Genomic DNA, 13,670 nt, shown 5'->3' with positions numbered 1-13,670 from the left:
CCTAGTTATCCAGCAGCGCCAGCGAAGGGGTTCAGGGTAATTGGCTAGAATTGATTACCCTTACCAGCCTCTAATAGGTTTATAGCTTCTTCAATTAGTAACTAATTGGTCAGCCTTCATTAACTTGGCTTTGTTTAACTAACCAGGGAAAGGGAAGGCAGCTCTCTAATTGCGCCGGAGCTCAGTGGCAGCTCGAGCGTCGCCCCAGGCTCTCTGTGATTTTGTGCGGTGGCAGGCTGCCTTTCCACACCCTCCCTGTGCCTTTCTCAGAATTCATTTCGAAATTTTTAATTGGGAAGTTGATGGGAGATGATGAGTGGAGAGTGTTACATTTAGACAAAAAACGCATTGCCAACCATCACATTCCCTCTCAAACCAACAACGCCCCCCACTTCCACCCCGGCCCTGCAGATCTGGGAAGTCGCGCCATATCATGTGACACCCTCAGCCAATCCAGGCTTTGTATTGTATTGTAATATCATTGTATTTATATAGCATGGTGCCATCCAACATATTTGTACATTTACTGTCCACATAGATGGAAGAGTGACAGAATGAATCTCGCACCTTAAAGCAGGGGTCTTCAAACTGGGGGGGTGGGGGCTCAAGTGATCGGGAATGGGGGGGGGGGGGTGAGTTATTTGCCAAAAGAATCATTATGCTAATAACAGTGCTTTGTTGTTTTAAACAGAAAAAAAGTGCAACAGTAAGTACCATATTTTGTCATATATATCCTAGCTGGGAGTATGTGTCAAAAGGGAAGGTAATCCAAATATGCTTCAAAATTCCCCACCCCAATTTTTATAATCACACCGATCACTTTTACACATTAGTAAGACCTGCCTGACCAGAATAGTGTGTTTGGCAAGCATGTATTCGATTGCCTTATTAAAATAGTAACAGAACTTAACTACATGTTTAAATAAGTCTAGACACATTTAAACATTGCCAACTGTAATAGAATAATTGTGCAAACTTCTGAGGGGGGCTATATGACGCCCCCCTTTACTGGGGGGCACAGCATGAACACGTTTGAAGACCACTTCCTTAAATCTACCCACACAGCACCGCACTGGTTACCGCAGTCCATTGTGCTGTCTTCCCAAGAGTCTAGAACAAGCCCAGACAGCAGCACTGCATGCTTCTGCAGGATTCCCAAATGTCCCAGCTCCATGGGTGAGTTGCACATCCAGTCCAGGTTTTTCTTGGTATTCTGGGGCATGCTGTCCTAAATTTGTCCTGATTTCATAAAGGATAAACCATACGGCAAATCCCAGAATGTAAAATAAAATATGTGGACTAGAAGAGGTACTCACACGACTTGGCCCTGTGAAACTTGAGAGCTCTGGACTTTATTTACACACCCCAAGAGGGCACAGTGGCAACACAAGTGTCCATAAAGCACAGCAAACTAACCAAAAACATGGCATAAGTGCATACGTCCCTCGTGCACAGGCTAAATGGCGCAGTGGATATATCCATGTCATCAAGACTGCAATGTTCTGGTTGTGGGATTTTCTTTCTCAAATCAATGTTTTAAGTGTTTTAGTTCAACTAACATGAACAACGTATACAACTCCCAGAATGCCTCAGTTTGTTAAACAAAACTCCAGTGCTGGATCACAGTATCCTTGGCAACATGCAGTTAAATGGTAACCTTAGGTTTTGCTAAGTTCTTAACACACACAATAGAGGTATAACACATTTAGCTTCACCATAACCCTCCTCAGATGCAACAGGCATCAGATGTAGCAGCCTCCCTTTTTTCATGTTACCCAATGGCTTCTTCCAGGACACCATATTTTAGCCCTGGGAGTTTCAGTCTCAAATTATTATTATGAGCTCATTTAGTTCAAGTATTCAAACCGAGACCACAATACCCAAAAAGCATCATGATGACATGCCACCAAGAAAAGACCAGGTGACACAGGCTACAGCCAGATACTGGCTGAGAATCCCTTACACATCACACATACAGCTATAGCTGACTAGTGGCTTCACGTCATGTGGGACACCTTCACAAGTAATTTCATTGCTCCGTCCATCATTTCCTTGTGGTTGCTTTGTTTACCCTAAGTTGGCAAGGTACGCCCAGACGTGAATCCCTTACTAACTTAGCCACTGGATTCAAGCTATCCTGGCTGATGAGGGGTGATACCCCGAAACTGGTCCCAGGATGCTTGTTTCCAGTCCAGGGAAGACTTGGCTTGGCAGTTCGGGCTGGACTGTTCTCATGAGGCACAGGGTCAAGACTGATTTGCATATAGCTGGGTCTGAACTGGGGTGGCAAAGTGAGCTAAAGAACAATGATGGATTCAACCCAGATCTGTGACTGGGGGTGAGTGTCTGAAAGGTTTCAGTGCTCAGTCCATCATTTCCTTGTGGTTACCTTCACAAGTAATGTCTTCTTACCCATGAACTTGTTTCCTCAGGGCCATGCAATTTCGCATTTAATATTCAAAGGGCTGAAAAATCTGAGCATGCAATGTACTGCCGATTAAACGCCGTGACTTGCTCAGGGTCTCAAACATGACCACTTAGCAAATATGCACCAAAAGGTATTTCATGGAAGTTGCCACTACACTTGAGCAGAGGGTATACAGCCTGATGCCGTAAACTTTGAAACACAGTACGTAGTATGAGGGTAAACAGTTCATCCGCTTGGTGTGAGTCGCTCTAAATTTAGCAGTGCACCATGTCCCTGATGCCTTTTCCTCCTGGTGCCGGAGACCTGAGGTTGGATGCGGGAATGGCGCACCTGCATCGAGTTAATTCTGCATCCGTTTTTCAGTCGTGACTTTTGTAGGTTAACATGATTAATGATGTAACACGAAGGAAAGCACGAATGCAGAGGGTGCCCTCTACCTAGCATAGAGAAATTACATTGAGCAGCTTCCAGCTCAGCAGCACTTCCCGACATTTATATTGACTGCAGCGTGCTCCAGATAAGCAGATCCCCTGGTGAATTCTGGGAGTTTAGTATTGGCCACATTAGGTAAACCAATGTTGTATCTCCAATGTGATTAATAACATGTTCACAGTAGAGGACATGGTTTGTAGGATGACAGGATGGCTCCATGTCACCAGAACATCTCTTTGCCATTCAGTGACTTCGTTTTTACATATTTACATATCATTGTAGTCATGTGTGTTGGTCCAATTGGCTCAATTAAAATGAACGAGACAACAGCTTCCTGAATGCACTGATATCTTGCATGGCTACCTATATTATGTGTTGGCCTACAAGGACCAGCATGCAATAGGATTTGAGCCTGGGATGGATCATTTTCATAGTTGATGGGCACATGATTTAATGTGCCACATTTGAGAAAATTCTTGGTTCAAACAAGGGAAAGTTTCATGGATTTGTTAGGTATTATTTTAGGCCTCCTAAAAAATCCTCATGTTTCTTAAAAGGCGCCATCCAGTGTAGAGAAAAAAATAGTTCTCATTACCCAGTCCTACATCGCTAGTAATCACCACTAATAACCATTCTTGAATGTTGCTTCATTTGATGATGTCAGCTGGGGTTTTGAGGTGTCAATTTCATAGCTACTGGAGCACTTTATTGTTTGCTTGGAGCCAAATGCTGACTGGTAGTGTCAACATCCTGTATCATGCAATGTCATGGATCAAATCGGGGAAATGTAATGGCTTATATGAGGGTTGAATATCGTTTACATGGAAGAATCTAATTCTAGAAAAACACAAAGTTTTCAATCTCAGGCTTTTACAAATCCCTTTTTTTCAGGTATGATAGTCTCAAAGTGCAGGGATGCAGAAAATTAATCTTTATAACTGTAAACAAAGTTTATAAACGACTGACTCGTGCAGTAACCTTATAATTCAATGAATTCGAAGGGTGATGGATTGCGTGGAGATTAAGGAGTAAACAATTAACTATCATGAGTGTCATTTCATTCTGGCATGAGAGCACTTTCATTATGACACTGACGTGAATACATTTATCGTTCAGGTTTGGGTAGATATTTTCATATTGATGTTGAATTTCAGCTTTGATTTTGGGGCTTTTCGAAATTATATTTGCTAAATTGTTCAGCAAATGTTTCTTAAGCCACCTTTGTTTTGTTCCTTCAGATCTAATGTTTTTTAGAGCAGGGGTGCCTGGAATTGAGCAAATTTGTATTTGAATGTATAGGCATCCATGAAGTGCAATCCTTGCCAGAAAATATGGAGCGCAGAATAATAAAATAGAGATTTGCAAGGGCTATGTCCTCTTTCAGATTCTTCAAATATGGAAACATTGCCTAGCACAAGCAAACAGAACAAGTTATCCATGAGACTTAACTAGATTCGATATGTGAAACAATATAGAAACTATGGGCCCGATTCACAAAAGTAATCGGAGACAAAATCCTAATTTTACCACTTTCGGTATTCACAGAAGGCATTTAGGAGTACTAAAGATAGGATTTTGTCTCAGTTAAATTTAAGTTTTGTCTGAAGTTAAACTTAAGATAAACTTAAGTTTAACTGAGACAAAATCCTAGTCGTAAAGTGAGGATTTTGTCTCAGTTAAACTTAAGTTTGTCTTAAGTTTAACTTAACACCAACATTTAAGATTGACTGAGACAAAATCCTAACTTTAGTACTTAAATGCCTTCTGTGAATACCGAAAGTCGTAAAGTTTGGATTTTGTCTCAGATTACTTTTGTGAATCGGGCCCAATGATTTTAGTTGGAACATGATGCATACTTTGTGTCCCCATGGTACTTACAGACAGATGCTGGAAAAGCCACGCCCTCATAATGTTGGTGGCTACTTTGGGGAAGATGCCTCGTTTCTTATTTCGCTTTTTGTCGCGGTCCAGATCATCGTCGTCCCCCGTGCTGGGCGATGCCACACTATTGTCCATACAATCCCCTGCAAAATAGCAGACAACCCTGTGAGGGGCCACAAACAAACCTGCATATTGCTTTTACATTTTTATGTACAACAGTTTTAAATAGTGCTGTTGTATCACCTTTTGAAAGGCTCAAAGCACTCACACAAAAGTGTTAAAAGTAAAAAACAGCACAGAAGACGCTCTCACTGCAAAGGAAATGCCACCATACTGGATTTTTCTGCTACTTGGTGATGGTCATGAAACTGATGGCATTTAAGCTTAACCCCATTATCTGGGTGGAAACAATTATTTTTTCCATGTCTTTTTTGTCATCTCCTTAATTTTACTACATTTTTTTCAGTCCAATCGAACTGTTCATAGTTTCTCTATTTCTTCCCATATTTTGTCAATTTATTAGATTTTTCCTTTTTTTGTCCAAGTCTTCTTTTATTTTTTTCTTTCATTAGACCCACTTTTACTCTTATGCTTTTTTTCTTGTTCTGCCCTTTTCTTCTACTTTCGTAAGTATGCTTAATGCCTCCCTTTTACCATCATTTTTTCTCACATTTATATTCTTTCCCGTTTGTTACACTCTCTTTCCCCTTTATTTTTTGCCATTTCCATCCCTGTTTGTCTCTTGCAATCTTTTTCACTAACAGGTCTCAATATTTAATGGCTGTCGTTCTTGTTACCTTGCTTTGCATCTCCTTTTCACATTGCTATTTCTTTCCCTGCTGTGCTATAGTTTATCCAACTGCTATCCCATCCTCTATTTTTGTCTTCTCTTCTCTGGGCTTGACTTTTACTCATACCCTGTCTTTCTCGTGCACTTTCTTCCTCCTCATCCTCTTGTCTTGTCCACTTCTGTCTCGTATCCCCATTACTGGCGCTTGTTAAGAATCAGTTACTCTCGCTCTCGTCCCCTTTTCAGGGGTCTCTAACCTTTTCTGTACTGAGAGCTACTTATGTTCAATGAAACGCATTGAGAGCTACTAATTAGTGTTGTATATTCACAATTTGTTCACATGTATATTAATTCAACCAAGCACAAGCTTTCTAATTTGATAAGCCGGGCTGCACACAGGTTTGCTACTCAGAGGTAGCTGGAGAGCTACTGCAGCTCACGAGCTACTGGCTGGAGACCCTAATTCCTTGTTTTCACTCTCATGATCTATCTTCACTCTATTTATTTTCCTTCCCCCCACTCTCCATAGTCTTATCACCTGATTTTTACAGTTTCTCCCTCTTCTCTCCCTGCTGCCTTCCTCCCGCCGTGGCCAACGCTGTATACATCACGCAACACCTGACAACCCCAGAATAACTTTTTTCATTATTCAGTGAATCCTGTTGGTCCTGTAACCCCTGCTTGATGGCAAACTGAGCAAAACAACAAAGGTTGGAAAAAGGTTTGCTTCCTTGACAGCTTCAAAACAGCTTCTCTTGCTTGACCCTACTTCTTCTGCCCTCAATGCCCTTTGCCAGTTCAGGTTGGCATGGGTGCCCACCTATCTCTCACTTCGGCCCTCCCTTCACCCCCTGCATACGCTTTGCCTTAATAAACATAAATCAGAAGAGCGCTGTCAACAGCTGCCGCGCTTTCATATCCTGCGGCAAGAAAGAGGCTTAAAAGCCTGCCTGGAGGGCAAGTAAATTATGCATCAGAGAGGTGGCGTCTCTGGGCCTGCCATGCACCGTAATGGCGCATCCCCTGCGCCGTGCGCCGGCCCTGCTTTCCCTATGCAAGCTCCTCATCTAGGCCAGACCCATCTCCATAGGAAGAATTAAAGGTGGCTCAGGAACAAAGGCAGGCAGGAACAAAGGGGTGGTGGAGGAGGGGAGCAGAACCAATGGGAGCTGCCTTAATCAGCTCCTCGCGGGCTGCCGTTCCATGGAGGGGGCGAGGGGGCTGGCAGAGTGCTTCTTAGAAGAGTCTTGCAAATGTCAAGGGATCCTATAAAGGCTGTTGCTCCATTAGAAGCCTGGCCTCCTTTTCAAACTTGTTTGCAGCAACTGATCATTCAATATCAGGATAACTCAAGGTCATACCTCTCCACCTGCTTCCTCAACCAGCCATGCACTTCTTCAGGGCGCAGAATGCACTCTTTGTGGGCCAGGTAGATACTTTTTTGTGCAAAAGGAAAAAGTGACTTGCCTGTAACAGTCGGTTTACAGATTGTTGTGGGTGTTCAGGGGGAAGGGGCAAGGCGCCAGGAACTAAGTCCCATACCTGGCGTCTGTCTGTTATACCTAGCTCATAATTTATTTTCACCCAGCAGGAGTTGCCACGGCAGCCCTTCAGACCAGGCCCATCCATGGCTTCAGTCAACTTTTTGAAAAGCAAATCATAAAGCACCATACCTAACACCAGGGAAGTCATTTGGCTATTTTCGAAGCTTCAGTACTTTTGACACACAAACGGTCACTTTATCAGAGGTTTAAATTATTCTTAGAAAGCGTACCCTCGCTCTTGAATCATGTCCACAAAGTGACAGGTCTCTATTGCCGCTCATTCTAAACCACCTGTTCTAGCCTGTGAACTCTCTGAAGTAGCTAGCCATTTCCTTTCTGTCCAGAGATAGTTTCTGCTTTTCCTCCTCTAATCGCCTGGCATCCCAGCTTTGGGCCAGAGCACGCTTGCCCGCCTCATGAAAGCCAGGATGCCTAGGTGGCAGTATCACTGTCCTCCTGCGGGTAATTACTGAATCAAGATTACAGACAAGCTTACCAAGTGGTTGCTCCATCCAAAGGAAGTCTGGACACTCATGCCACAGAGGTGCTCTTGGCCAGACTGAGTAGGCTTTGGGCTGATACTGCCATCAGGGATGAGGGCACTTAGTGAAGTCACCTTTGTAAGCCATTTACTGTTGGAGTGTTGCATCTATTCCCGCCCCACCAAAAACGCCAGTGGTGCACCGTGCATGCCCCTAGATGTCTCGCCCAGTCCCATGCATGTTCAATTTCAGACAGGAAGGACCTTAACCCCTTCCCTGCTCATGACGGAACCACTCCGTCATGAGCCACAGTTGCACTGTGCTCATGACGGAGTGGTTCCGTCATGCTGCGGCCGTTGCCCGCCGCTCCGCCCACGCGGCGCTAATTCCCCGCCTGTGCGGGCGATTAGCGCAGTGGGCGGAGACCTGACGGGACCACTCCGTCATGAGCACAGCTCAACCGTGGCTCGTGACGGAGCGGTTCCGTCACGAGCACAGCGCCACCGCGCTGCCCCCAAACCCCCCCTCCCCAGCGCTGCGGCGGAATTCCTGCCGCGGCGAAGGGGTTAAAATATAAACGCAGGGCTTGTGTTTATCTTGTGCTTCAACTAGTCTTTGACAAACAAGTTACCGTCCTATCCCAGAAAATTCTAGGTCACAACAAAAACTGTGTATCTTTCAGTCTGACAATTTACCCAATGAGTATCTGATTTGAGATGTTGATATTGCATTGAACAGTAGAATTTCAACCATCCTGTGATCCGAACACAACAACAGCCATGATTAACACTGCGCAACACCCCAATGCAAGCAAAATCTCAGTGTATTGCATTGAACCTGAAGGTGTGCAAATTCATGTTATTTTTTTCTCATGTACTACCCATAATTCTCACAAAACTTCGAAATTATGTTTGCATGTATGCAAGACACCTGCATTTAAGTCATGTATGTTTCATTGGTTATCTGCAGTGCTTAATTTGTGAGAGAGAGAGTGCCGGTGCCCAAAGCTCTGCTCAGAGCAGGCGGCTGGTGCAATTAAACATCGGCAGGCCAAATACCAAGGCAGGTAGTCTTTAATCCACTTCCAGACACTCCCTGTCACTTTTCCCCGCACCTGCATGCTCCTGATCCTCCGTGGCGGTTTTCCTGTCTTTCTCTTTCTCCGTCTTTCCGATCTGTGTGTTTGGTGCTTAGCAAGGGCAACAGTATGCCCACTTCCTACCATGACGTAATACTATTTGAGACCATTGTTTAGAGAACTTTGAAATATAGAGGAACCTGTGGGTCCACACTTTATGGACAATTTGTGTTTCACATATACTTTGGGTCAAAAATGTAAAATAAACATCTTTTCCTAAAACAAAGTGAACACCCAGGTGCCCATCTGCATTCTTAACTCCTAAATGACTTCAGGAGGGGTATGTTTTTACACATTTACCTTCACAGAGATAAATCTAATTTGTGAGTCAGGGTACGCTAGGATAATCTCTCCACTGCAAGAAGCCGATCAGGTCCTTTATTCTTTCTCCAATCATAGATCCCTTCTTGGCAGAGGTTCATTTGTATAAAAAATAAGTTTTGGGGCTCTCATCAGGAGGCAGCTTGCTACTTGCTACATTTCTACTGTTAGCACCGCCTAAAACAGAACCAACTATTAACCATGAAAGTGGGGAAACCATGTGGCATAATGGCCAGAGCTGCAAACTTCAGAGCTGGCGAACCAGGTTCGAGTCTCAGCATCGGCTCAACATCCTGTGAATCTGAGCAAATCACTTAAACTCCCCATAAAGGAAAGTGTCCTTAAGTGGCGCTTATGATGTTTAAGTGCTGGTGATGAGCAACGGAAACCACCGGCTAAAATTAATCACTGCCTCTTGGATCAGTGACAGGACTAAAGATGATCCATGTTGCAGTGTTGCGAGCTCCTACAGATTCTCCCTCACGTGGCACTGGACTAGTGACAGATGTGGGAGAGGCAGGCCATGTGACAACCCATCCGATGATTGTTGGAACCATGACATTTTTGGGGGAACAACTTCTGGGGGTACACGAGAACCTTCAGCGAAGTTGGACCTTTTGTTGCATCTCAACAAACCAGGCAGCCTGAAACTATCCTTGTTGTAAGACTCATTGTCAATCTTAAACATGGCTGGCTCGGATGTATTTCTCAGCTATAACAATCAGGGGGAAAAATTCAAATGCTATTTACCTGTAGCAGTCAGTTTGCGACTTGTAGATTCACATGTTGTGCATACTTCTGACATCTAGGGATTTGGGTTGGAATTGCCACTTGTTTTTACCAAGGTTTTTAAGTCTTTGGGGGTTGATTATGGGACTGTTCTTGTGCACACACACCCATGACCTCAGTCTACTCAGGCTCTTCTCCGTGTTCTATTTATTGTTAGATGATGTTTTTCCCAGGATCAAGGTTGCTTCAGAAACTGCAGAGCTATGCAGAAGTGATGAGGGGGTCTGCACTCTGAGACTCCCAGGGTAAACTTACAAGGCCTTTTGGAGAAAAACAATTCTGACCTAAACCACTAGATGACGGGAGGAAGCAGAGCATGGGATCTACAACAACACATGCTGCAAATATTAAGGTAGAAACCAAAATCAGTATAGGCATGCAAGTCCCCCCTTCAGATCCAGCCTGGCCCGAGTTTGAACTCTAATGCTGGCAGTCATCCCAACAATGTGTAACACCAAGGATGAAGACTGGCCGGACAGCACTAGAGCGAGGCCAAGGGTCCACGTGAACTCCAAATGAAACATCTATGGTCAACAGTATCATCAGGGTATGACAGAGCAATGTGAAGGAGCAAGGGTCACCTATGACTTTAATTACATAAATTGTTATATTTTGTTAAATCATAGTGACTGCCGTATAAGGTTATATGCCTTACGCACGGCTACTGGAACGATGCAATTATGTGGGAGCTGCCCTTTCTGCACATTTATGGGTTTGCCGCATTTTCCACATAATCCATCTGCTGCTGCATAATCTGCAGATTATTTCTACCTGAAATTGGCCAAAGATTACTAAAAATATGGCAACACGTATTGTGGACAGAGGAAGGCCTTTCACAGAGATTGGCTGGTCGTCTTTCTCTTGTTTATTGCTGTATTTGTGTGCCAGACTGGTACTAACGAGGTGAAACCGGTGCTCAGAGTGTTAAAATAAGAATTAGGTAACACATTCACAAAATGTGACACATTATGCCACATAATTTGCCTTTTCTTGCCTCATTATTTTGTAGACCCAGCCCCATAATGTGGTCCTCCCCTACCGCCTCCTTACAGTGTTTCTAAGGTTGGTCAGCACCATCCAGGGGGAGCTGCCGTTGGGAGCGACCAGCTCGCCCAGTGCCCCAGTTTTTTCAGGGGTGGCGGTAGCATTCCCCGGCTGGGCTTGCTGCACCTCCTTTTCCCAAGGATGCTTGCAGCCTCAGTACTAGCTGGATGCGGCGCGAACAGTGCCAAGTCTATGCTCTGCATGATTGAGTTCACCTCTGACTCATGTTCTCAACGTTTATTTTATGCTTTGATTCAATTTTGCGTTCCAGGCGCAGGCCACCTCCCCCACTCGTACATAATTATTACTTCAAGCTCCGTGGCTGGGCAGCCTTCGGGAAGAGGAGAGAGGGGAGAGCAGGGGGCGGGTGGCTAAACGGAGAGGGGGGAAGCGAGGTTTAGTGGCTGACCGGTACCAAGGGAAGCGGCAAGTGGACGGGCATGGAAGGGAGCTAAGAGGAGGGGGCGGGGCTGGGGTAAGAAGAAGAGCTGAGAGAACAGAGAAGTTAGTGGATATAAGTGAAAGATGACAGAGGGGGAGGAGCGGTGACAGGGGTGGTGAAACACACAGGGCTGCAAGCAGCAATTGGCCATGTAGTGTGCAGCAGCTTGAAGACTGTGACCCAGACGCGTAGTGTGTGTGTGTGTGTGTGTGTGTGGGAGGGGGGGGGGGTGTCCACAGGGGATGCCCTGGGCGCAAAATTCTTGGGGGCGCAACATTTTAAAACAAAGCAGTACGCCCCTTAATCCGTGGACCGTTAGCACTTCCCGAGTTAATGGTCCATGGGTTTAGGCAGGGCTTTAAGTGGGATGAACAAACTGGTGGTGGTGCGGGGGGGGGGGGGGGTCGGTCAAAGGGGCTTGGCTTAAAATCACGTAAACTAAAAATCGGTGCTTAGCATAGTGTGCCGCCTGACTTGTATTTCGCCGTTTCTGTCATTACATCCAGATATATTATACAAGTAACATCATACCTACAACCTGTCAGGATTAGTTGCATATGATAAATAAGCAGCAACTATGGCTTGTATATAATATTGAAAAAGCTTCCACTTAAAGCCCTGGTGACACCGTGACAATGTTGCTGCTCCTGAGGGGAAATCCAGAGAGAAAATGACTCTCCTTAAAGGATTTCCCCTCCCCTACAACGCTCACCTGGCATGACGTCATGCCGTAATTTCTCCACTAGTGAGTAGTGTGAGCACGTGCACATGATGTGCCTGCTGTCACTGCAGTCCGGAAAAAATACGGGCCACCTGTGCCAGGGCTCAAAACAGAGCCCGATAGAGACCCGTTTCGAAGCCCCCTTTAAAAAACTGCCCGTGCTCAGCACCGGTGAGACCCGGCCCACTTAAAGCCCTGGGTTTGGGGGCGAAATACTTACTAATTTGCCCTGGGCGCTTGCAACTCACGCTACGCCGATGCTGTGACCATCAACAAACTTTCAAGAGGTCGAAAAACGGAGGCAGGCCCTCAGGAGTTGAGGTCCCCAGACTGTGGAATGCCCTAAAACCGACCTTGAGATGCAAACCAAACAGCTATTGAATCTGGAACCACCTCCCAAAGATGGGACAATTCAGACATTCCCTCACAGAACAAGGATCACAACAAAAACATCAGAAACGAGCCCTGCCATCCCACCGGACTCCAATCGTCTGTGTGATATTGCTAGCTCATCTAGTGATCTGAGGTAACCGAAAGCTAACGTAGCACTTTATGAGAAACAAGATAAATAAATGAAGATTCAGACAGTGCACGATAGCAGAGAGAACGGTGGCTATAGAGGAGGACGGGAAGGGAGGAGCAGGGGACAGGGGTCCAAGGAGAGAGACAGGCACAAGGTTGGAGTGGACTGGAAACCAAAATCACCTCTGGGAAAAATGTTTAAACTAGCCTACACTGTGGGGGGCTGTTAGTAGAAAGTGGCCTGGGACCATGATTGGATCATGGCAGCCCATCCTGCTCTCAAACTAGCCCCCTAGGCTGTAGCTCTCCTTGAGAATGTTAGAGTGGCAGAAAGGCAAGTCAAAGCTTTGATATGCATCAGAAAAGGGTAAATAATGGAGCTATGTGCGAACCAGGAGCAGCAGTGGCGTCACAAAAGTTTAAGGGGCCCCTTGCAATGTACACGGAGGGGCCCCCTCTCCGGATTTAAAACGGAGCGCTCAGGTTTAAGTACTGTGCTGAGGGGGCCCTCGGCAGCTCGGGACCCCACCCCGCCCCGCGGGGGATGCGGGGGCCTGTGTTACGCCCCTAAGGAGCAGCTGATCAACTTAGCAAGGTTAAGGGGAAGATGGGGGCTTAGGAGACTGAGATACGAACCACAATCAGGTGCTTACGTAGATTAAGGTTGTGCATGTAGGTCTAGTGACAGAGTATTGCACTGAGAACTCTGGAGACGGAAATCCTCCACACGAGCAAACATTGTTTACACAAGTGATCATCAAACTTACTCAGGAGGGCCAGAGGGAGTTCACAGCAGCACAAATTATCAACAAAAGTAGTTAATGGGCATTAAACTTGTTCTGGTGTGGTGTGGGGTGGTTCAGACTCCATGCCCATTCGGTCCTTGGCCTCTCCGCTCATAGGGTGTCCATTGTGTGCCAAGATGGATGAGTGGCACACCAGACTCTCCTTAGTGATTGGTGTATATAAGTCCACAAGCCTTATAACTCCACAGCAAGTTGACAGTGAGAGAATGGTGAGAGGTGCAGGAAAGAGCACCACTGTGGTGAAAATATAGGGATTTTAGAGGGATTGCGAGAACAAATGAGTGGATAAAGGAATTAAGGTAGAGGGCATGTGTGGTTGTTGGTCTGTAG

The 13,670-nt window shown here is 45.5% G+C and overlaps 1 protein-coding gene across 8 annotated transcripts in view; it reads right to left on the bottom strand.

Annotated features, from left to right (window-relative positions):
* LOC146798028 (homeobox protein meis3) overlaps nucleotides 1-13,670 on the bottom strand; it is a 128,640-nt gene that overhangs the window by 30,028 nt on the left and 84,942 nt on the right. For all 8 annotated transcript variants that reach the window (XM_085625260.1, XM_085625261.1, XM_085625256.1 and 5 more), the window contains exon 8: nucleotides 4,739-4,884. In XM_085625260.1, the coding sequence (XP_085481386.1) occupies nucleotides 4,739-4,884 (146 nt within the window). The remainder of the gene's footprint in view (nucleotides 1-4,738; nucleotides 4,885-13,670) is intronic.

Source organism: Triturus cristatus, chromosome 9, assembly GCF_964204655.1.
Source record: "Triturus cristatus chromosome 9, aTriCri1.1, whole genome shotgun sequence".
NCBI lineage: Eukaryota > Metazoa > Chordata > Amphibia > Caudata > Salamandridae > Triturus > Triturus cristatus.
The sequence above is the reverse complement of the archived record's forward strand: the minus strand, read 5'-3'. Positions and strand labels throughout refer to the sequence as shown.